We start from the raw sequence: 21,894 nt of genomic DNA on the forward strand, positions 1-21,894 counted from the left end.
TCCTGCCCTGCAAATACGTTCTTCTGTACCATCTTTTTTTCTAGATTCCACATCTATGTGTTAATATATGATATTTGTCTTTCTCTTGCTGACTTGCTTCACTCTGAATGACAGACTCTAAGTCCATCCACGTCACTACAAATGACCCAGTCTTGTTCCTTTTACGGCTGAGTAATATTTCATAGGAAGGTAATGTAATGGAAGAAGAAAAATGACCAAATATCTTTTAGAAGAATGAATCACTAAATTCCATCCCCAGATGGAAGGCAGATGATTCAAGAGCATTTGAAACCCCTGCAGCTCCCTCTTCTTTGGGGTTTCCCCATCTTTCTTCGTGGTAGATCACATCTCTGTGTCACATGAGTCGCTGAGCAGCCGCTGGGGTGAGGTCAAGTCTCACCTGCCCTGAGACAGGGCTCATGAACAGACCCAACTGGTTTCACTGCTTCTTCACTTTGAAAAGTAAGCAAGCCCATTAAAAAACCTGATCTTTAAAGAGTCACTTGATATTTTACCTTGCTGGGTTAAACCTGCTGAATAATCAAAGCCAGTTGGCTTGTGTTAATAGAACCCATGTTACAAAAGAATATTCCAAATTGACCATGCCTGAAAGGTAGCCATCTGGTGACAGTGGTCATGAGGGGAGGCGAAGTGACCCTGACCTTGGGGCCCTGAGCTGGCTGTGTTCCAGCTCACACACCACTGTGTCTTCCTGGTATCTGAGCACCTCAGAACAAGACACATCTTCCCCTGTGGATCCTCAGCACCTGGCATGGTGCTTGGCACGTAGGGATGGACATCAGATGGACATATGACTGTCCGTCTGTCTGTCTGTGAAGTAGTAAACTACACTCAGCTCATTTCCTCTGCAGTTCCTCCCAGTTAAGATTCTGATGGTCTCCTAGTTGCCAAATCCATCATGGTTTTGGCCTATGCTTTTCATTTACTCTTCCATTCAGTAAAGGGCTTCCGAGGTAGCTCAGTGGTAAAGAATCCACCTGCCAATGCAGGAGATATAGGAGATGTGGGTTTGATCCCTTGGTTGGGAAGAAATGGCAACCCACTCCAGTGTTCTTGCCTGGAGAATCCCATGGACAGAGGAGCCTAACAGGCTACAGTTCACAGTGTCATGGAGAGTTGGACATGCCTAAGCACACACGCATGCATGCATTCATTCAATAAACATGTATTAAGTGCCTGGTGTGTGCTGTGTTCTGCAGATAGAGTTATGAATAAGACTGAAAAAAGCCAGCCTTTCTGGATTTTATATTCCAGAGGAGGGCAGGCTGCATGCAAGTGCATAAATATGGAAATAAGACCTTTTCTAGTGGTGTGAAGGGCTAGGAAACAACTTCAAGAAGCAAAGTGTGATAAAGCAGCTCCAGAGGAGTCGAGGTGGCCTGGGCCAATGCTGAGACACAGCCAGGCCTGCCAGATATGGGGGGAGAGGAGTCCAGCCGGAGGGCACCGTGGGCACAGAGGTCCTCGACGGGGAGAGGTCTTGGAACATCCGGGGACCAAAGCTGCAGCAGAGTGAGCGGAGGTCAGGGCCACCGCATCACGTGGCTCTCTCTGGGCCTGGGCTGAGATGGCTCTTTCCACAAAGCAAAGACAGTGACCTGCCAAATTGTGCTTTGAAAGCTCACTGCAGCTGCCATGGAGAATGGATAATAGCAGCTATTAGGAGGCTCCTCCAGTTTTCCCATGCGAAAGATGGTGGGTTGGACCAGATGGGTGCAGAGTCAAATGGCTGGATTTGGGATGTTTTAGCATCAGGGTGTGCACGATGTGCTCTAAGCTCCAGTGAAACACCCAACTGCTCACTTGACTCTCAGACTTACCTGACCGGAACTTAGAATCTTCTACCTCTGTCGTGGGCACTGCTGGAGCCCCCCCTCTCCCACCCCCACACTACCAGTCCCGGGTCCCTATCTAACACCACCCCCCCCACCCCTGCCATGTAAATGTGGCCTTGTAACTCACAGCTACAAAGAAGTCAATCCTAAAGGAAATCAGTCCTGAATATTCATTGGAAGGACTGACACTGAAGCTGAAGTTCCAGTACTTTGGCCCCCTGATGCGAAGAGCCCACTCATTGGAAAAGACCCCGATGCTTGGAAAGACTGAGTGCAGGAGGAGAAGGAGGCGACAGAGGATGGGATGGTTGAATGACATCACCAATTCAATGGACATGAGTTTGAGCAAGTTACTGGAGATAGTGAAGGACAGGGAAGCCTGGAGTGCCACCATCCATCTGTGGGGTCACGAAGAGTCAGGCTTAGCGACTGAACAACAACAACTCACAGCTGCCCCCTTGAGGTAATGGGCAGGGAGCCACCTTGCCCAGGAGCTTCCCCTCTGCCTGGTCCTGGGGAGCCCGCAGCCTCCTGAAGCCCTGCCTCAAGGTCTGGCCAACCCTGGGCCACACTTCACATCCAGAGCCCCCACTAGGCCCAGACTCCAGTTCAGATCTCTTCCCACTCAGCTCCCAGAGAAAAGGGCCAAGAGAGTCCTCATGTTTCCATGTCCAGAAGATGTGGTTCAGAAAGGAGCACAGGACGTGGGGTTTGGTCGTGCTTGCAGAGTGGAGCAGTGGTCAGCTGTGTTGATTCCACAGAGGGGCTGTGGCAAGCTGGTGGCTGAATTGGGCTTTGATCAGAGCTGCTTCGGAGCAGGAAGTGGAAATAGCTCAGGAGGGAGCTTATGACCTGAGAACTGCAGATGCTGCAGAGACCAGTTGGGAGAAGTCTCCTGTGAAGTGGAGAGAGAACTGGGGAATACTTGGCAGGCAGAGTGCAGAGGGATTTGTCCAAGAGGGGAGGATGTGAGTCTCATCTGTAGTGAATAAAAGATGCAGGAGAGAGAGGCCAGGGACAGAGCTGGACAGCTTTCTATCCTAACAGCCACAGGGGCAGGGTCCTGGGAGAAAAGCAGGACTTGGGTGAGAAGACAAAGCAGCTCTTGCTCGCTCCTGTTTTTTCAATACAGCGAGGTCATCAGCTGAGAGCAAAGAAAAGCAGGAAGGGGTGCTGGATGTTGAAGGAAAGAGACAAAGTCATCTCAGAGACCAGAAACGTGAATTCACTTGCACAGTGTCTGGATTGCCAGGCAACACTGAGTTCCTGTTAGATTCTGTGAGGATGAACAGGTGTGAGAGCTGATCTGGCAGCAAGGTCATATGGGTTCTTTCCATCTATATTCTGCTCCTTGGGTGCAGGAGGGAAGCAGGCAGACAGCTGGGTGGCATGGAGGCTGAGAGGATGAGGCAGCTGAGGGTCTTTGCAGAGGAGGGTCCTACAGCTTCCTCCCTAGGGATTGCCTCTGTAGCCTCCTTCCCCATCTCAGTGACTTGGGTCCATTCTGAGAAAGTGAAAAATGAAATGGTCCTAGAAGTCAGCAGCGAGGCCATGACGCCCAGCATTCACAGGATACAGCTGTGATCAGAGCAGGACCCCCTGTGACCTGGTCAAAGACAGGACAGGGAGGGGACACGACGATAAGGACCATGGGACAGCCCTCTTCTACAAACACGAATGACCAGGGATGGCTCTGCGTGCATGCTCAGTTGCTTCAGTTGTGTCTGACTCTTTGTGACCCCATGGACTGTAGCCCACCAGGCTCCTCTGTCCATGGGATTTCCCGGGTAAGAATCCTGGAGTGGGTTGCCATGCCCTTTTCCAGGGGATCTTTACCCCTGAGCCACCGGAAAGCCCCGGGATGCTTATGGCCCTGTGTTAATCCTCCCTCCTCCTAAATGGAAACTATCTTGTCGTCCAGCTGCCTGCCACTAACAGGGGACCTGCCACACTTCACCTCTGCCCTTCACCTCTACCTTTTGTGGAACCACACACCCAGGCCCACATGCCGGTTGGTACTCAACCCCTCCCAGCTCCGTCTTATCTCGACCCCCCTGCTCCCCTCATTCACACCCCCACCCCCCACCCACAGCAGCAGCACAGTCGCCCTCTGCTTTCCCCCTGGGCCCCGGGACCTGTGCCTGGTAGGCCACAATTCACTCTACTGTACTTGGGGTCACTGGTTATAATGCTTTGCCCCCCTCCTCCCTCCACGTCCCTACCCTGCCAGCCTCCACGAGATGCCGGTGTTTCCCCAGCTTCTCATCAACCCTCTCACTATCCCTTCCTCGTGTCTCTATCATCGCTTCCAATCTGGGACGGCTCCTCAGCCCTTTGCTGTCATGAGCCTTCTCTCATGAAACACATAGACTGGTATTTTGTAGAATGCCTGCCCCTCTGGGTCTGTCTGATGGCTCCTCTTGATTCCCTGCAGGCTGTGCCTTCTTGCAGGAATGGCAGGGGTGATACTACCTCCCTCTCCAAGCATCTCAGCAGGAGGGACACAAGGCAGATTTGTCCTCTCACTCGTGTGAGTTCTCACTGTTCAGTTCAGTGGCTCAGTCACGTCTGACTCTTTGCGACCCCGTGGACTGCAGCACGCCAGGGCTTCTTGTCTGTCACCAACTCCTGGAACTTACTCAAACTTGTGTCCATCAAGTCAGTGATGCCATCCAACCATCTCATCCTCTGTTGTCCCCTTCTCCTCTGCCTTCAATCTTTCCCAGCATCAGGGTCTTTTCCAATGAGTCGGTTCTTCGCATCAGGTGGCCAAAGGATTGGAGCTTCCGCTTTAGCATCAGTCCTTCTAATGAATGTTCAGGACTGATTTCCTTTAGGATCGACTGGTTGGATCTCCTTGCAGTCCAAGGGACTCTCAAGAGTCCTCTCCAACACCACAGTTCAAAAATATCAGTTCTTCGGTGCTCAGCTTTCCTCACAGTCCAACTCTCACATCCATACATGACTACTGGAAAAACCATAGCTTTGACTAGACGGACCTTTGTTGGCGAAGTAATGTCACTGCTTTCTAATATACTGTCTAGGTTGGGCATAGCTTTTCTTCCAAGGAGCAAGTATCTTTTAATTTCATGGCTGCAGTCACCATCTGCAGTGATTTTGGAGCCTGAGAAAATAAAGTCTCTCACTGTTTCCATTGTTTCCCCATCTATCTGCCATGAAGTGATGGGACTGGATGGGATCTCAGCAGGAGGCGCATGCGGAAGATCTGTCCTCTTACTTGTGTTATTTCCTGTGGTCCCTGGTAAAGTGACAGATGTGCAGGCTTTTCTATTTTTACCTTCATCATCAATTAGTGATACGTTAAGACTATAAATATCCTCCTTTCCAGTTATTTTAGCATTCTTAAACAATTCTTGCCCGAAAGGATTGTTACTGTCTTATTTGCCAAAGGTTGATTTTTGTCTAACTCCATCATTCCTTCTGTATTTATTACTTAGCCATCGACTCTAAGGAAAGGTTATCGCTTTTCCTCTATTTATTCACTTATCTATCTCAGCGTGCACTTATGGATTCTCACGTACATGGTCATCTCTGTTCCTCTCATTAACGTAGTTTAGGGAGATACGATGATTGGATGGCATCGTCGACACAGTGGATATGAGTTTGAGCAAACTCTGGGAGATAGTGAAGGACAGGGCAGCCAGGCGTCCTGTAGTTCATGAGGTGGCAAAGAGTCAGACGCAACTTAGCGACCGAACCACAACAACAGGGAGATAAGAACTGGGAATATGTTGGTTGAATTTTAGTTCTTTGTTTTTGGGAACTATAAACCTGAAAGCATAAAAGTGACAAAGAAAGGGAAGAAACAGCATGTCATTTGGCATCATCTCAATAAAAGCTCTAGTTTAAAAAAATGTAAAAAATTTTTTTTGTTATGAAAGGGAATCATTTTAAACATGAACCGATCACAATTATTACAAACATAGACTGAATGTGTTGGATATATTCTGCACCAGAGAGTGATATTTATCCTAAGCCGTCCTTTAAAATTTAAAGAGCAGTTCGTTTAACCGAAAGACTCACGAGGCAGCAAAATACCTTGTTGTCCGGGGTTTCCTGGCTCCTGTGGCCTTAGTCTCACAAAACGTAATTCCACTGGTTCCTTTGTTCCACCCTCCTCGGACTTGGCGGGGGGCGGGGTGAGGGGGCGGGGTATGTGTGCATATATACACTTCTTTTTCCTTTCCCTACAGAAAATAGATAGGAAATGGCCATGGCTGTGAGCATGGCTGAGTGAGTGGCTGAGTGGCCTAATGCTAGCCTGTGCTCTCTGCAGCCTAATTAAAGGAAAGTGGTTGTGCTTTCTATGAAGAGAGATGCAGAATGAGAAGAGGGTGCACAGGAAGGGGAGCTGAGTGCTAAGAGCCTGCCTTTCTCCACCAAATTAAATGCTAACCTCGCCTCCTCCTCTGAGTCCTGAATTTATATAACAAATCAATGTACATAGCTGGACAACTTCCAGGGTACTAGACTTCTCGTCCAGATTCTATTAATGCAGCCCCTAAGCGACCAGCAACGTGCAGGAAACACCGCAGATGAACCGAGAGGGCAGGTACGTGGAGCCGCAAGTCAGCCAGCTCCCTGGGCTCTCACCTCGGCCCGCTCCCCACGGCCGCCAAAGGTCTGGGCAGGCACCGTCCCAGCTTGAGTGGGAATGTGAAGGTCAACTTAAATAGGAACAAAATTCTTAGCTATATAAAAATCGTGCTGCTTCCTCGAGAAGACTGTTTGCTTTGGTGAGTCAGACACAAAAAAGCAGGTCAGAAGAAAACCTGGTCTCGTTGGGCACTGGGGGGACCGGTATCCTTATCCCCCGGGGCTTCCTCTCTGCCTCTGCACACATCCAACCAACAGCTGGGTTAACCATTTAGACTGACTGGCTCACTCTTCATAATAAACAAGGAAAAAAAAAAAAGGAACGCCATGCAAAACACTTTTGATTGAACTTCCATCAACTCAGACCAAAATAAGCAGTCGAGGTCACAGTTTATTTATCCCCACCTGACTCTCCAGGGCACAACACAACTTCACAGAGTCTCGTCATAAAGTCCATTTTAACTTGATTGCAGCTAAAATGAATTGCTGCTCTAAAACTGCAGCCAGTTACTTCGCTGGTGGTCCAGTGGTTACGAAGAGTCCACCTGCCAATGCAGGGGGGTGTGGGTTCGATCCCTGGTCGGGGAAGATCCCACATACCTCGGGGGAGCTAAGCCTGTACACCAGAGCTACTGAGCCTGTGTGCTATACAGCCTGTGCTCCCCAACGAGGGAAGCCACCAAAACGAGAAGCCTGCACACCGCGACTAGAGGGGCCCCTGCTCATCACGAGGAGAGAAAGCCCACACGCAGCAACGAAGACTCAGCACAGCCATAAGTAAAAAAATAAACATAAAATAAAAACTCATTGTTGAAAAAAAATAAAACTGCAGCTGAATGAATTCACGCAGACACCCTGGAGTGGAGCAAAAGCAGTCCCCAAGAAGAATTGCGGAGTTAGGCCAAAGACAGACTTTCAATCGAACGGCAAACAAAGAGTGTTTAATCATTTATTTGGTCTCTAACTCACACCAGAAAGGATCTGAAGCTGTTTACACAAATATATATGATAGGATAATTAAGAACAACAACAGCAGCAATAATAATAACAACAGTAAGAAGAACACGCTACGCAGTGTGGTCTGTGGTGGCCTAAATGAGAAGGAAATTCAAAGAAGAGGGGATATATGTATATGTATAGCGGATTCACTTTGCTGTACAGCAGAAACTGACACAACATTAAACAACTATACTCCAATGACAATTTAAAAAAAAAGAACACAATACACATGGGGCCCTCCCCACACTGGGCCAGGCACACAGCCGGACCTCTTTCCTGCAGGGTCTCCGAGAATTCTGATAGTCATTCTTTGCAGTAAGGATGATCAGTATCCCCATTTTACAGCTATGAAGACTGAGGCTGGGAGGTTAAAGCAACCCAGCTCAAGAGGACATTGGCTAACAAGTGACAGAGTGGGGACAAAGAGAATGGTTGCCATAACTGGGTGAGTACAGGCAGGTCAGCAACGCAAAGCTGAGTCCAGGTGGAGGGATGGCACCTTCCACAGCTCAGGTGTGTCAGCAGTGAACACGCACACTTGGCTTGGGCTTTCTTCCAGGACAAAGCAAGAAGGGAAATGTTTATCGGTGGTGAGAGGTGCAAGATGCCCAAGAGAAACATTTTCCGTTTTCTGAGATGAAGCCATTTTTCCTGGCCTAAGTGTCCAGGATTCATAAAGAGCAAACTGCCAGCAGACAGGTTTTTCAGAGAATCATGTAGGAATAGTATTTCTGGAAACCAAGACTCTGGAGACGGGGGGTAGGGGGGTAGGGGGTCAGGGTTGGGGGCAGGCAGGTGGCACTCCATCCTCAGCACCATTCGGGCACCGACCCTGACCCAGGACCACTGTGTCTGGGGTTCCTTGTTCTCTGGGACTCATGCTTGAGAGAGGGAACACGGCCTCCTGGCAGTGCGGCTCAGGACCGAACGTGTGTCCACTCACAGGAGACACATCACACAGGTTCTGGTACCTCCAGCAAACAGCAGCCTCTCTCCCAGCACCTCTGCTACCAGGTGTGCCTGGCGTGCCCAGCTCTCGAGGTGCCCAGCAAAGGCAGTGTCAGCTTCTGGTTCCTGGCATACCTGGGTGACCAGATGAACACCCACTTTGTGAAGCCATGAGCCAATCAGCAGGGAGAGACAAGTTGCTTACCAGCTATTCAGAAGAACAGAATTTTGTTTTTACTACCAGGGCACTGAGAGGCATATTTCCTTAGAGGAGTAAACATCCATTACCTGGTGATGCCAGTTCCAGATTTTGACAATAACACCATAGCCGAACTATATTCAGGGGAGGCTTGGTTTTCTGTCATACAGATCTTAGGCAGGTTGACAGTTACAACTGATTATCAAATAACTGGGCTTCCCTGGTGGCTCAGATGGTAAAGAATCTGCCTGCAATGCAGAAGACCTGGGTTCGATCCCTGGGTTGGGGAGATCCCCTGGAGAAGGGAATGGCAACCCACTCCAGTATTCATGCCGGGAGAATTCTATGGACAGAGGAGCCCGGTGAGCTATAGTCCACAGGGTCACAAAGAGTCGGACATGACTGAGGAACTAACATGTTAAATAACTAGGTCATTTTGCTTTCAAAATCCTTCATCTTACCTTTCTGAATATGCCTCGAAGCAACAAATGAACTATTGATAGCGATTCTGGCAAACTCAAGTCGGACAGGAAATAGTCACATCAAACTTCCATTTCAGTGTTTGCGGTGTTTAGTCACAGTGTGTCATGAGCTGCATCTGCTCCTATAATATATGGCATCCGAGTAAATCCACCGCCCCAGAAACGTGTAATTTAATTTCCAAGCAAACCTACGGCTAACTGGAAATGCCTATTTGTTCCTATTCTTATTTTTTTTTAAACTGTATTGAAATGCACGAATCCAGCTTCTTTTATGGGCAGAATAAAAACGAGCAGAATGCACCCTCACAATGGGAACACAAATTGTTCTCTCCTCTCCTCTCCTCTGCATTTGAGCCAACTCGGGCCAGATGGGGACGTGGAAGACACCAGGTTCTTCCATGGGCTTAGAGGTGACTGTCATATACAGAAAATTGTGTGTGTGTGTGTGTGTGTTTCCAGAATGTTTAATTTGGGGACAGATTTGAATCTAGCGAAAGACATGATCTCATTCTGGGAACTTCAGTTTAACACACTCTCCCAATTTTCATAGACTTAACTTTTCACTTTCATGCATTGGAGAAGGAAATGGCAACCCACTCCAGTGTTCTTGCCTGGAGAATCCCAGGGACGGGGGAGCCTCATGGGTTGCTGTCTATGGGGTCACACAGAGTTGGACACGACTGAAGCGACTTAGCAGCAGCAGCAGCAGCAACGTTAAGACAAGGTTTTTAAGTAGATGCTATGGAGTTTATTGTGTATCATAGCGGATAACATCCTTTCTCTCTTTGCTCTTCAGAGTCCTGATTTATAGGGTGTTATTTTGTACCTAAAATAGATGACAATGATTCCCAGGCTCTCCTGCAGTCAAGGAAGCCATTTGACCAAGCTTTGGGCAGTAAGATATAAACAGAAGTACTATGTGAGATTTCTAGGAATGCTTTCTAAAATAAAGAAGGACCCTCATTTTTCCTTTTTCCATCCAAGAACATGTCTATGATGACTGGAACTCAGAAGTCATTTTGCTCCATGAGGTCAAGGGCTCTATGGTTGCTGCTGTGATCTGATTTCTAAGGAAACATCATGTCAGCCCTGAACACCTCACCTAGACTTTCTTTATATGAAAAAAGTACAGTTATGCCTTTTAAAAGCCAGGATTAATTTGAATATTTTTATAACTGCAAACAAACTTCATCTGCCTAATGCAGGGGATACTAGGGAAACTGGGGTGATTCAGAAAGTTGCTAGAAAGACTCAGGAAATGACGTTCGATTGTGCAGTTGTTTAGAGCTGAAACTGTCAGATCAAGCAGAATAATGATTAAGATGCAGTTCAGCCACTTGTTAGCTGTGTGACACTAGGTCACTTAACCTCTCCGAATCTATTTCCTCACCTGTAAAATGGGCCAGCAAGCCCCGCTTTAGAGGACTGGATTCACAGTGGCAGGAGACAATGCACAGGAACCGTTCAGCACAGTGTCTGTGAGTTTGTGTCCCCAAATGAGGTGCCTCCACCATCGAGTAAGAAAAAAACAGCGTCCCCGGCAGCAGGCAAGGTGCTTTAGGCAATAGAGGCACATGTGACTAAAGATGGAGTCATTTCAATAAGAATAAGACAAGAAGTGTAAGGTTCATGTCAGACCCGTGCTTTCACAGGCGTGCTTGCTTAGAACAAGACAGTGGACATTCTTTCTGTTTAAAAAAAAAAAAAAGGCAAATCAAGGGTCATTTTTGAAAAAATGAATAATTCAGACTATGTGAAAACTGATGGGTTTCCTAGAGGCTGAAGTTTGGCAAACACTTGCCTAAGAGGAGGGGACATCGAAATGCAGTGACCGGAAGGATGCAGATGGCTCGCTTGGCCCTCCGCCCCAACCCCGGTATCCCCCCCACACCCCCACACATCTACCACAGTGTGTGCCCTTTGGGGCCAGGGACCAGTGCTTCACCTTTCCAGGTCACGCCTGGCCCCGGGGTTGTCTGTTTGCACTTCCTTCCTTCTGTGTGTGGAGTGTCCATGAGAGGGCCGAGGCAGCCCCCAGCACCCCCAACCTCCTTGTAGGAGGAGAATTATCTGTCCCCACCCTGAGTCTAAGGTGCTGTCCACACAGGAAAGGGACAGCACCTTAGAGAACATCAGGAGATGTTCCATGAGAACGTCACACTCCCGGGAAGGCCTGTGGGCCCTCCCGACCCCCCAGGAGAAAAGGCAACGCTTAAGCGAGTTTCTGGCTCAAATAAACTTCTGGATGTGAGTGAGTAGCAGCTGGGAACCCTCTTATCAGGTCCCAAAGCAAAAATTGACTATTATCACACTAAGATAAAATTAGAATGCTTTTCATTTAAAAAAAAAGGAGGGGGGGGAGGGATCTTGGAGAGAGAAGTGTATTTCTTCTCTGCCCGCTCCCTCCCTTTTTGCAGCGGTATGTAGTTGGGCATTTCCAGGTGGGCCTTGCTCTTCTGCAACTCTCCTTCCCTACTACTGATGAAGGGCCCCAGCCTTGGGGCTGAGTCCGCTGAGTCCGTCTTTTCCCCTTGCCAGTGGCGGGGCTGGTTACCAGGTTTCCACCCCGTTGATGTGACTGTGTCGATCCATGAGGTTGAATGACCAGATGAGGTTGAGCTCTGGAGAAGTCTGATCAATTCCTTAATGATTGGTCCACATCGACCAGAATGGTTAATTCAGTTCCACGGGCTGACCTTTCCTGGGCCTTCTGGGAAAAAGTGGATCATTTGCAAAAGCGATGGAGAATTTAAGTCTCCCCGCAATAAACCAGGACAACCGTTTGCAAAGTGAACAGAGACTGTCATGTGCTCTGTTTGGGCCCTGGAGAATTTGTGTAAGGTTTTTTGCACAGATGCTTGAAAATGCATTTAGTGATGTGGGAACCCCAATCTGCATAGCCAATTAGAAGCCGTGGTATAGCCCTGCTCTTACCCAGCAGGGTCTCCTGAAGACTTTGAGGCCACCAACCATGAAGGTGACTCAGTAGTCCTGTTAGTCTTCCCTTTTTGATTGTAAATTGGGAAAGAAGTTGCTATATTTTATTTCTTTGAATTTTAAAAATTTTTTATTTTATTTGGTTGCACCGAGTCTTAGCTGTGGCATGCGAGATGGTTAACTTGTGGCATATGGCATCTGGTTCCCTGACCAGCGATCAAACCTGGGCCCTCTGCACTGGGAGCTTGGAGTCTTAGCCAGTGGACCATCAGGGAAGTCCCTCTATTTTTTAAAAATTCACATTGTTCTTGGAAGTATACATTTCCCCAAAGCCTAGCACTAATGCCAATCATCCATAGCTCTTGGGGTCATTAATGCAGACGGCACCCCGACTCCAGTCAGCCTTGGCAAGGATTCCAGAAGCCCCTCCCTTTTCTACAGAGAAGGAAAGAAACTGAAGCACAAAAGTCATTCAGTTGGGGAGGAAAACTAGATTTACAAGTTCATAAAATAAAACTTCTTTCTAACATCCCGATATCAAAAGGAGATGATCTTCGTTTGACTCAATGTCCTCATCCTTTGAGGTTAAATTCAAAGTTTTTCTGATTTTTAGAGCGGAGGCTGCTGCCATATTTCTAGGCTGGTTTTGAGGACTCCACGGGGGTCTGTGCCTCTCTAAACGCCCGCTCTCACCCACCCTAAACGGGGTCACTGCACTAAGTGCCGAAGCGCTCCGCGGAGGGGGTGAGGGGAGAAGCAGTCCCAGGTGTCCTCACACACTTCTTCAGTGCCCCCGAGGGCCAGCCTGTGCTGGACACCATGCGGCGTGCTGCCCACCTTGCATTAGAGGTCAAGACACACCCTGGGGCACTTTCCTGCAACGTCAGGAGTGCTCTATGCACTGAAGTGGGTGGAAACCTCAATCCCTGAGTCAGCTCCACAGAGGAGCTGTATGTGGACTTGAGCGTGGATGGCACCGGAGGAGGTGAAGACGTGGATATGGGTCCTCGGGGCTGCCCACAGGCAGGAGGGCCGAAGTGGGAGGTGTCTTGAGGGAGCCTGAGACCCTCCCCACAGGAGAAGACAGCAGACAGAGCAGTGGGCAGTGTGAGCTCAGCTTTGAAGCTGGGAGAAGTCTGAACTGGACGTGGCCCCCCAGGAGGTGCCCTGACTCTGCCACCTCCGGTCAGCTCCCCCCAGCCCACAGCTGCAGCCCCCACCTCGGGTGAAGGGAGGATGCCTAGGAGCCCCACAGCCCACAGTTGGTTGGGAAAGGCAGCGGGTTGCGGCTTTTCCAGAACTCTAGTTCCCCTGTGACTGTGATGGGTGCTGCCTGCCACGACAGTTAAGACAACATGCCCACACGCTCCGTGGTGACGCCCAGCTCCCTGGCGTGGGTGCTAGCACTTTGTCACCTCCTTGAAAGTGGCACCACTGAAGCTGCAGTCAAACTGAGAAGGAGCTGTCGATGACAGCTGGTTGGTTTAGTTTTAAACTAGACGAACCCTGGGAACACGGGCAGCCAACAGCTGGTTGCAGAGATTATCACATTCTGGACAAGATCCTCAAGTGCTTGACCCCAGGAGGCAGTGGTACGAAACTGAAAGGACAGCAACTCCGGTCTCCTGACTCTGCAAACCGCTGGCCGGGCTGTCAGGAACATAGCGGTTGTTGAATTGCCAGGTCCCACTGCTGCTGGAGGCCATCTGAGGGGCTGTGAGCTCCAAAGCAGCAGCAGGAAACCTGCAGGTATCTCAGCTTCCTCTTCCACCCCGAGTCTCCATGCAGACCAGCTTGATCCCTTTCAGAGGGTTAAGGCTCCCTAGGCCTCTGTGCTCAGCCTCACAGATGGAAGTGATGGAGACCTGGGCATTAGATGACGGGCCTCCGGGTGAGGTGGAGGGCTGCATTCATCCTAAGACTGTGGCTGCAAACCCCGAAACCAAGTGGCTAGGAACTCTGATGCTACCATGGAAACGCATACGGGGCGAGGAGGTGGCATCTCAGCTATGCGGGAAAGGTGGCAACAAACTTAAAAGCACCCATTCAATTCTAACCCAGGCATTTTAGGGGCTTCCCTGATGGCTCAGTGGTAAAGAACCCACCTGCCAATGCAGGAGATATAAGAGACCTGGGTTCGATCCCTGGGTCAGGAAGATCCCCTGGAGGTGAGCATGGCGACCCACTCCAGTATTCTTGCCTGGAGAACCTCATGGACAGAGGAGCCTGGTGGGTTACAGTCCAAGGAGGTCACAGAGTCAGACACAACTGAAATGACTTAGCACACACGCATAGTAGTTTTGAGATTTGTGAGTTTACGATTCCCTGAAGCTTTTCTAGAAGCTGCTGAGACCTAAGAGGGAGGGACCATCCTGGCAAAGCTGTGCTTGAGTGTACGTACTTGGGCATCACTGATGCTTTGGTCCATGAAGCAACCGTCCAAGATATGTCAAAACATCACCCGGCTGAGCTGATACCTACCCAGGTGGCCAGCTCCACATCAGTGCCTTTGCTCCAGAAATCAGACAGGTGTTGGATGTCAGCCTGAGTTTGTGGGGGCCCAGAACTCCAGGCAGAACCTCCACTGACTCCATTCATTCAGGATTCAGAGGCCTTGAGTCAGTCACAGCACTGACAGGTTTGCATGAGCGCCCTCTGGAACCCCTGGCTCTCCCTCTGCACCCCAGGGCTCAGGCTGACCGCCCTTTGAGCCTGGGCTCACCCACAGCTCTCCCCCTGTCCCTGTGAGGCTTGCTCCTTTGCACGACTGCCCATCTTGGGACACTTTGCAGAGTTTTGCCACCTACTTATTGAGTAGAACTTTATATTAATGAAAGACTCATCAGGGCTAGGCAGTGTGGAGTGTATACCATGCTGTGTGCAATTTGCACTTGCATGCTAAGTTGCTTCAGTCGTGTCGGAATCTATGCGACCAGCTTGCCAGGCTCTTCTGTCCGTGGGATTCTCAGCAAGAGTACTGCAGTGGGTTGCTGTGCTGTCCTCCAGGTGATCTTCCTGACTCAGGGATCAAACCTGTGTCTCTTACGTCTAACCTGCATTGGCAGGTGGGTTCTTAACCACTAGGGCTGCATTCATTGTTCCTTCCTTTGTTCCGTGAACATCTGTAAGACACCTGTTGCACACGGGTACTGAGCTAGGTGGCTGTGGATCAATTAGATAGCACAGCTGAGTGGACCCCTGCCTCCAGGAGCATCCTTCCCGCCCATCACCTTCCTGAGCTCAGCTCCTGCCCCATCCCACTCTGCTTATCTCCACCCACCTCCTTGAGGGCTGGGCACACACCTGCCTCCTGGTCTTTGCACCTGCTGTTCCTGGAAGCTTCTTTCCCCTGAGTCCCAGGTGGCTCACTCCCTGTCCCTCGGGCTTTGCTGGCTAAGTCACTGTCTTAGGAGCGAGCCTTGCTCTGATGTCTCCCACCCTCACTTGATTTATGTATCCTCCTAAGCAGTTTTCCCTTGCATGTTGAACATGGACCTATTTATCGGTTGGATATAAGCTCCTCAGTAGCAGGGATGTTTGTCTGTGTTGGTCCCTGCTGTTTCCCGAGTACCCAGAACAGTGCTGGGCACAGAACGGGCATGGAGTCAATATTAGTGGAATTCATAGTTGGATGAATATATGACCTGAACCACAAAGTAGGTGGGTTAGCATGAAATTAGGTCATATTCTGGACAAGCAAACAGATGATAGGTCCCAAGCAGTGTAGCTGAGAGCCAGGCTGGTCCTACACGGGCTTGACACTGCCCTGATCCTTTAGTGCCGTGGTGTCCCTGGGCTCACTATGTCCTTCCCAAGAATTAATGTCAAGTTGCAGATAACAGGGACTTCCCTGGTGGTACCGTGGTTTAAAATCTGCCTTGCAATGTAGGGGGTGCGGGTGAGACCCATGGTTGGGGAACGAAGATTCCACATGCTGCAGGGCAAACTCACCTAGAGAGTGAGAGTCCATGCGCTGCAATGAAAGATCCCACATGACGCAACACAGCTCTCCCACGCAGCAGCCAAGTCCCGATGCAGCCAAATAAACATTTTTTTTTAATATCAGAAAAAAACAGAAAGTGCTCATCTGCATGTAGGCACCAGTTTCTCTTCCCCTGGGCACACACCTGATGTCCACTAACTGTCCCAGGAATGCCAGCGGAGCCCATGTCATCCCAGTGGGCCTGCCTGACCCTGAAGACGTTTCCTATTCTGAGACACTGAGCATGAAGAGGAAGTAAGAGTTCAAATACCAGTAGAGGTTCTTGGTTCTTCCAAAGAATGCGGCAAACCTGCGACAATCCCCTGTGAATAAAGGATGGCCATGCTGACCCCCACGCAAGAAAGCATTTGTTCAGATCGTTTTTCAGGGCCAAGTTAGCAAAGAGGGCCGCCAGCGGAACCACTCTCAGAAGAGAGATTCAATTAGGCGTCTGTGCAGTTGCACGAAGGCCGTGTCGCAACACCGAGGTGGCCTGTTTTTCTGGTCATTATTAATCCAGAAACCTTAATGATGAACAACATTTGTGTTATTGTCTCCCCAAATTTAATTTGTTTATGCAGCAGTTCAGTTAATCCTGCAATCTGTTTTTCTCAAACGGGGGCAGATAATAGAGACACCGTTCTTTACAAGTCTTCAGGCTTTTAAATTCTGATAAAATCAGGATTCTTCACTGGGTCTTGCCCTGGCTCCGAACTAAACCACTTTAAATGTAATTATGGAAGCCGGCCTTACATCAGGGACATCCATTTACAAAATTGATTGGCCATGCTGTTCCGCGAGGCATTTCGTGAGCAAACGATTACAAAAGAGCCAGAACTGTAATTTATAAAGGCAAAGAAAAAAAAAAGCAGGTAAATACTTTATTAGTGGTAATGAGAGGGTTTCCAACTAACTGAACCTTTTTCTTCCCTCGTCAGCTACTTCACGGAGCCATGGTGCATGGCCCTCTTTCACGATCGTTTTATTGATCTCCGGAAAGCGTTACACCAAATCTTATCCTCCAAGGAGGTAAGCGTGATTAATGGATATGTGAGTTATTCCTTGCAAATTAGGAGTTACAAGCTGTTGATCATTTAGACTTTTCCCTACATTCTCACGTTATGGTTTCCCTTTGAAAACCAACTGTCCTTCACTTAAACAAACTATGGAGTCGGTAAACATAGATGGTGATATATTTCAGGGCAAGTGGGTTATTCGAATCTCTGACGCGAGGCAGATTTCTTTTCCTCTTTTACAAGTACCTGTACTTTCATTCCCAGCTGACAGTGAGGGCTGAAAGCAGGTAGTGGGTTGTGCCGCCTGGTCCCTGAGCATGAAGTCTACGTTCGTCTGGTTTCTGTCCACATCTGCCAGCCGACTGTTAACCATTCGTGTGCATGTGTTGTTCTAAAGGTGTCAAGGGAAGTCAACAGGTGTCCAGATGCACTCCTCTTATGTTTTATTTACTTACTTAGTTTTTTGCAAATGTTGGTGTCTTTTTTTAAAATTCACTTTGGCCGTGTTGTGTGGCATATGGGATCTTAGTTCCCCCACCAGGGATCGAACCCATGCGCTCTGCAGTGGAAGCAGAGAATCTTAACCACTAGAGAGTCAGGGAAGTCCCTAAACACGCTCCTTTTAAAAGTGAAACTTCTTTCTCCAAGCAATTCGTGATTAGCTGCAGGTGAGGCTGCATACTGCACAGACTCTGTGCTTGGCAAGAAATTTGACTCTACCATGTAAATAGTAAAATATTTATGAAACTTTATTTTTTTTTTTTCAACACCTGTAGTCCTTACCAGAGTTGTGGGGAATTTACATGTGCGGTCAAGTATCCATTCTAGATGCTTTGTTGGTTTACTCAGACAAGGGCTGGGGCTTGGCTGAGTGGTCTGACTGTCTAAAGAGCAGGTCCTGTGTCTCTGTGTCACCTCCTCATGGGTCCCCAGGGTGTAGGCTGCCAACGCAGGAGACGGTAGTTCTATCCCTGGGTCAGGAAGACTCCCTGGAGAAGGAAATGGCAACCCACTCCACTATTCTTGCCTGGAAAATCCCATGGACAGAGGAGCCTGGCAGGCTACAGTCCATAGGGTCGCAAAAGAGTTGGACATGACTTAGCGACTAAACAACAAAAACCAAAATGAGAAAAGAATCTGAAAAAGAATATCTATATATCAAACTGATTCACTTTGCTGTATACCTGAAACTAACACAGCATTATAAATCAACTATACTCCAATATAAAGTAAAAAATTTAAACACCAAAGTGCCAAATTTAAAAGTTTAAAAAGATTGTTAAGACAGGACTACTATGCAAAGCGACCTACAGATTGTGTACAAGCCTATAAAAATCCCCATTTCTTTTTTTAGAAATGGAAAGGCCAATCCTAAAGTTCATATGGAAATGCAAAAGACTCAAAATTAAATTTGAGAAACTTTTAAAAAGTTGATGGACACACACTTTGCAATTTCAAAACTTAATACAAATCAGTGGTAACCAAGATAGTATGGTACTTATATAAGAACAGACATAGAGATCAACGGAGTAAAATTAAGGGCCAAAGTAAACCCAATGTTAACATCATTAATCATTAGGGAAATGCAAAAACCAGGGTCACAATGAGATATCACTTCACATCTACTAGGATGGCTACAATTTAAAAAAAAAGAGGAAATGAGTGTTGGCAAGGATGTGGCAAAATTGAAACTCTCACACATTGCTAGTGGGAATGTAAAAATACTATGCAATTGCTATGAAAAAACAGTTTGATGGCTCCTAAAAACTTATAAACAGAATGACTGTATGTCCTAGCCACTGCACTCCTAGGTATATACCCCCAAAGAACTGAAAATCAGTATTCAAACAAATGCTTGTATATGAATGTTCATGGCATCACTATTCAGAATTACAAGACAGAAGGAAGAACCCAAATGTCCATCACGGGACCTGTGGATAAACACACGTGGTCTCTGCGTATGATGGAACATACTCTGCCATAAAAGAAATGAAGTGCTGATACATTCTAACAAGTGGATAAACCTCAAAACACTGAGTTAACTGAAAGGAGCCAGGCACACGAGATCATGTGTTCCCTGGGGGGCACTGTGAGGTGAGCTGCTCACAGATGAACATGTTGGGGGGGGTAGCTAGTCACCCTGAGAAAGGGCACACAGGAGAGGCAAATGCACAAAAAATGAGTTTACAACCTAGAGCAGTATTTGTCTTCCATAAATTTGAGAGTTCTATTTTGTGACTTTACACCATTACCCCAATGTTGGGCTTCCCTGGTAGCTCAGTTGGTAAAGAATCCACCTGCAATTCAGGAGACCCTGGTTCGATTCCTGGGTTGGGAAGATGCCCTGGAGAAGGGAAAGGCTACCCACTCCAGTATTCTGGCCTGGAGAATTCCATGGACTGTATAGTCCATGGGGTCTCAAAGAGTCGGACATGACTGAGCAACTTTACTTGACTTCACTTTTTCACCCCAAAGTTAGAATAGCATCCTACAGCATGAGCCCCAGGTCTCCTCTAATTTTTGTGTATTCGTTATATTTGATATCTGGAAAATTAAGGAAAAAAGAGCCAACCTCAGCTCTACGTGCTCGGGCATTCAAATGTCTCGGCGCCTCTAATATTTACTTCTGGGCATCACTTGCCATTCTTTCTCTCTCCCATCTTTGTGGATCTGATTTGGGGTCCTGGCCTCCCACAGACGGTTCTTCCAAGTGATATGTGTATAATTCCCACACCTGGCAGTGTCTCACTTATATAACTAAGTGATAAGTACTGCATGTCTCCATATAGTTTGAATCTATTTTTCTACCTATAAGTTCTTACTATTGATAAATTAATGATCCAATAGAACTCTGCAAGTTATCCACTTTTTTTGCTGTTAAAAATAAAAAAGAATTATTGGAAGTTCAAATAAACACATCATCAAAGCCCATCTTCCTTTAGGGTAATTTGCAATTACTGGAGTATTCAGAAAGCACACAGCTCAAATCTCAGCGAAGTGCTTTTTCTTTTGGCTTTACTGCCCATACAGTATGTGGGATCTTAGACCCCCACCAGGGATCTAACCCATGCCCCCTGCATTGGAAGCCCTGAGTCTTAACCACTGAATTGCCAGAAAAGTCCCTTTTAAAGTTATTTTTATTTTATGAATGAAGTGCTTTATTCAACAATCCTCCTATAGATGGGCAGATAGGTGATGAAGCAAGTATGGTAACCATAGAAACCAGATAGTGTGTATCCGAGTGCCAAGTTCATCACTCTGTCAACTTGCCTCTATGTCTGAATCCTTTTATAATAAAATGTTGGGGAAATCTCTACTATGTTATAAATATGTGCAGTGTGTGATTCTCAACTGCAAATAACTTTATTCTCTCTGAGCCCCACACCTTTAAAGATAGCAATAAAATTTGCCTTTACTAAGAATTTAGTGTAGGTTTAAAAAAATCCCATTGCTTGGGGACTGTGAAGTGAACCATCTAGGAGTTTTCAACTAAAAACGTTTAATCACCACCTTTCTTATTTTTAAAACAAGCCTGATCTACAGATTATTTTTATCTGGAAATTAACAGCTTAAAATTACTATGCTTGCTGAACTCTAAGACATTATGGTATGAGAACTAAGCCAGTCACAAAAAGAGAACTAGTGTTTGATTCCATTTACGTGAAATGTCTAAAGTCAAATCATAGAGAAAGCAGAAGGGTGGGGACCTCCTTGGTGGTCCAGTGGCTAAGACTCTGTGTTCACAATATAGGGGGCTTGGGTTTGATCCCTGGTCAGGGATCTAGATCCCACATGCTGCAGCTAAGAGTTTGCATGCCTCAACAAAAGACCCTGGGATGGGCAGTAAAGGGTTAGGACTGACAACTTGGGAGAATGAGAAGGGAATGGCGACCCACTCTGGTAAACTAGAGCTAACTTGATTATTCTAGAGCTTCCCAGGTGGCGCTAGTGGTTAAAAAAAAAAAAAAAAGCCAATGCAGGAGCTATAAGAGACGCGGGTTCAATCCCTAGCTGGGGAATATCCCCTGGAGGAGGGCATGGCAACCCACTCCAGTATTCTTGCCTGGAAAATCCCATGGACAGAGGAGCCTGGAGGGCTTCAGTCCATGGGGTCACACAGAGTCCAACACGACTGAAGCCACTTCACTCGCACATACCACGCCGAGATGGACGGTGCTGATGGCTGCATGACGACATGAAGGTCCTTTTTACCTCTGAGTCGGACACTTAAAAATAAAGTGGTAAATTTTATGCTATGTGTGTTTTGCCACAGTTTAATTATTTTTTTAACCTAAAAAAAACAAAAACCATATTGTGGCACTCAGCCCAAGTAATATCAGTATCTGCCACCTCACTGTATTTTCCAGGACGAAAACCTTCCTTCCATGGAAGAGTTAGCCCGTCAGATCGAAGATGAGGAAATCAACCTCCCAGAGAAGCCCAGGAATTACCTCAAAAGAGTTTTCCAGGAAACCATCTACAGGCCTCTGGTGGAGAAGAGCATCCTTGACTACCTGCACTACAATCATTACCACCTGCCCATGTACGCGTGGCCGGGCATCATTTAGCTGCGGCCACCGCCTCCACGTGATCGTTTCCACGCGTGTCGTTTCGGGAAGAGCTCCATAGAAGCGGGAAACCTGGCTGGACCGCCGGGCACCGTCCTTTTCTGCGGCCACCAGATGCCTGTAGTTTCCTATCGTCCCAGTAGGTGGCGCACGGCGGTGCGACTCGATTCTGGGCCACGGAGAGGCTTCACCCACACCAGGCGTGTTCCTGGCCAGAATAACCCAGTTTAGCAATAAAATGAGACCGTTAGTATGCAAAACTTGCTTTTTTTTAAAAAAAAAAAAACCTT

At 47.7% G+C, this 21,894-nt stretch overlaps 1 protein-coding gene across 1 annotated transcript in view; it reads left to right on the forward strand.

The window, feature by feature from the left end:
- Window positions 1-21,604, forward strand: part of CFAP61 (cilia and flagella associated protein 61) — a 236,047-nt gene extending 214,443 nt beyond the window's left edge. The window contains exons 25-26 of the mRNA XM_068986759.1: window positions 16,959-17,049; window positions 21,404-21,604. Of these exons, the coding sequence (XP_068842860.1) occupies window positions 16,959-17,049; window positions 21,404-21,604 (292 nt within the window). The remainder of the gene's footprint in view (window positions 1-16,958; window positions 17,050-21,403) is intronic.
- Window positions 21,605-21,894: the final 290 nt, after the last annotated feature.

This window comes from Capricornis sumatraensis, chromosome 15 (assembly GCF_032405125.1).
Source record: "Capricornis sumatraensis isolate serow.1 chromosome 15, serow.2, whole genome shotgun sequence".
In the NCBI taxonomy this organism is placed as follows: domain Eukaryota; kingdom Metazoa; phylum Chordata; class Mammalia; order Artiodactyla; family Bovidae; genus Capricornis; species Capricornis sumatraensis.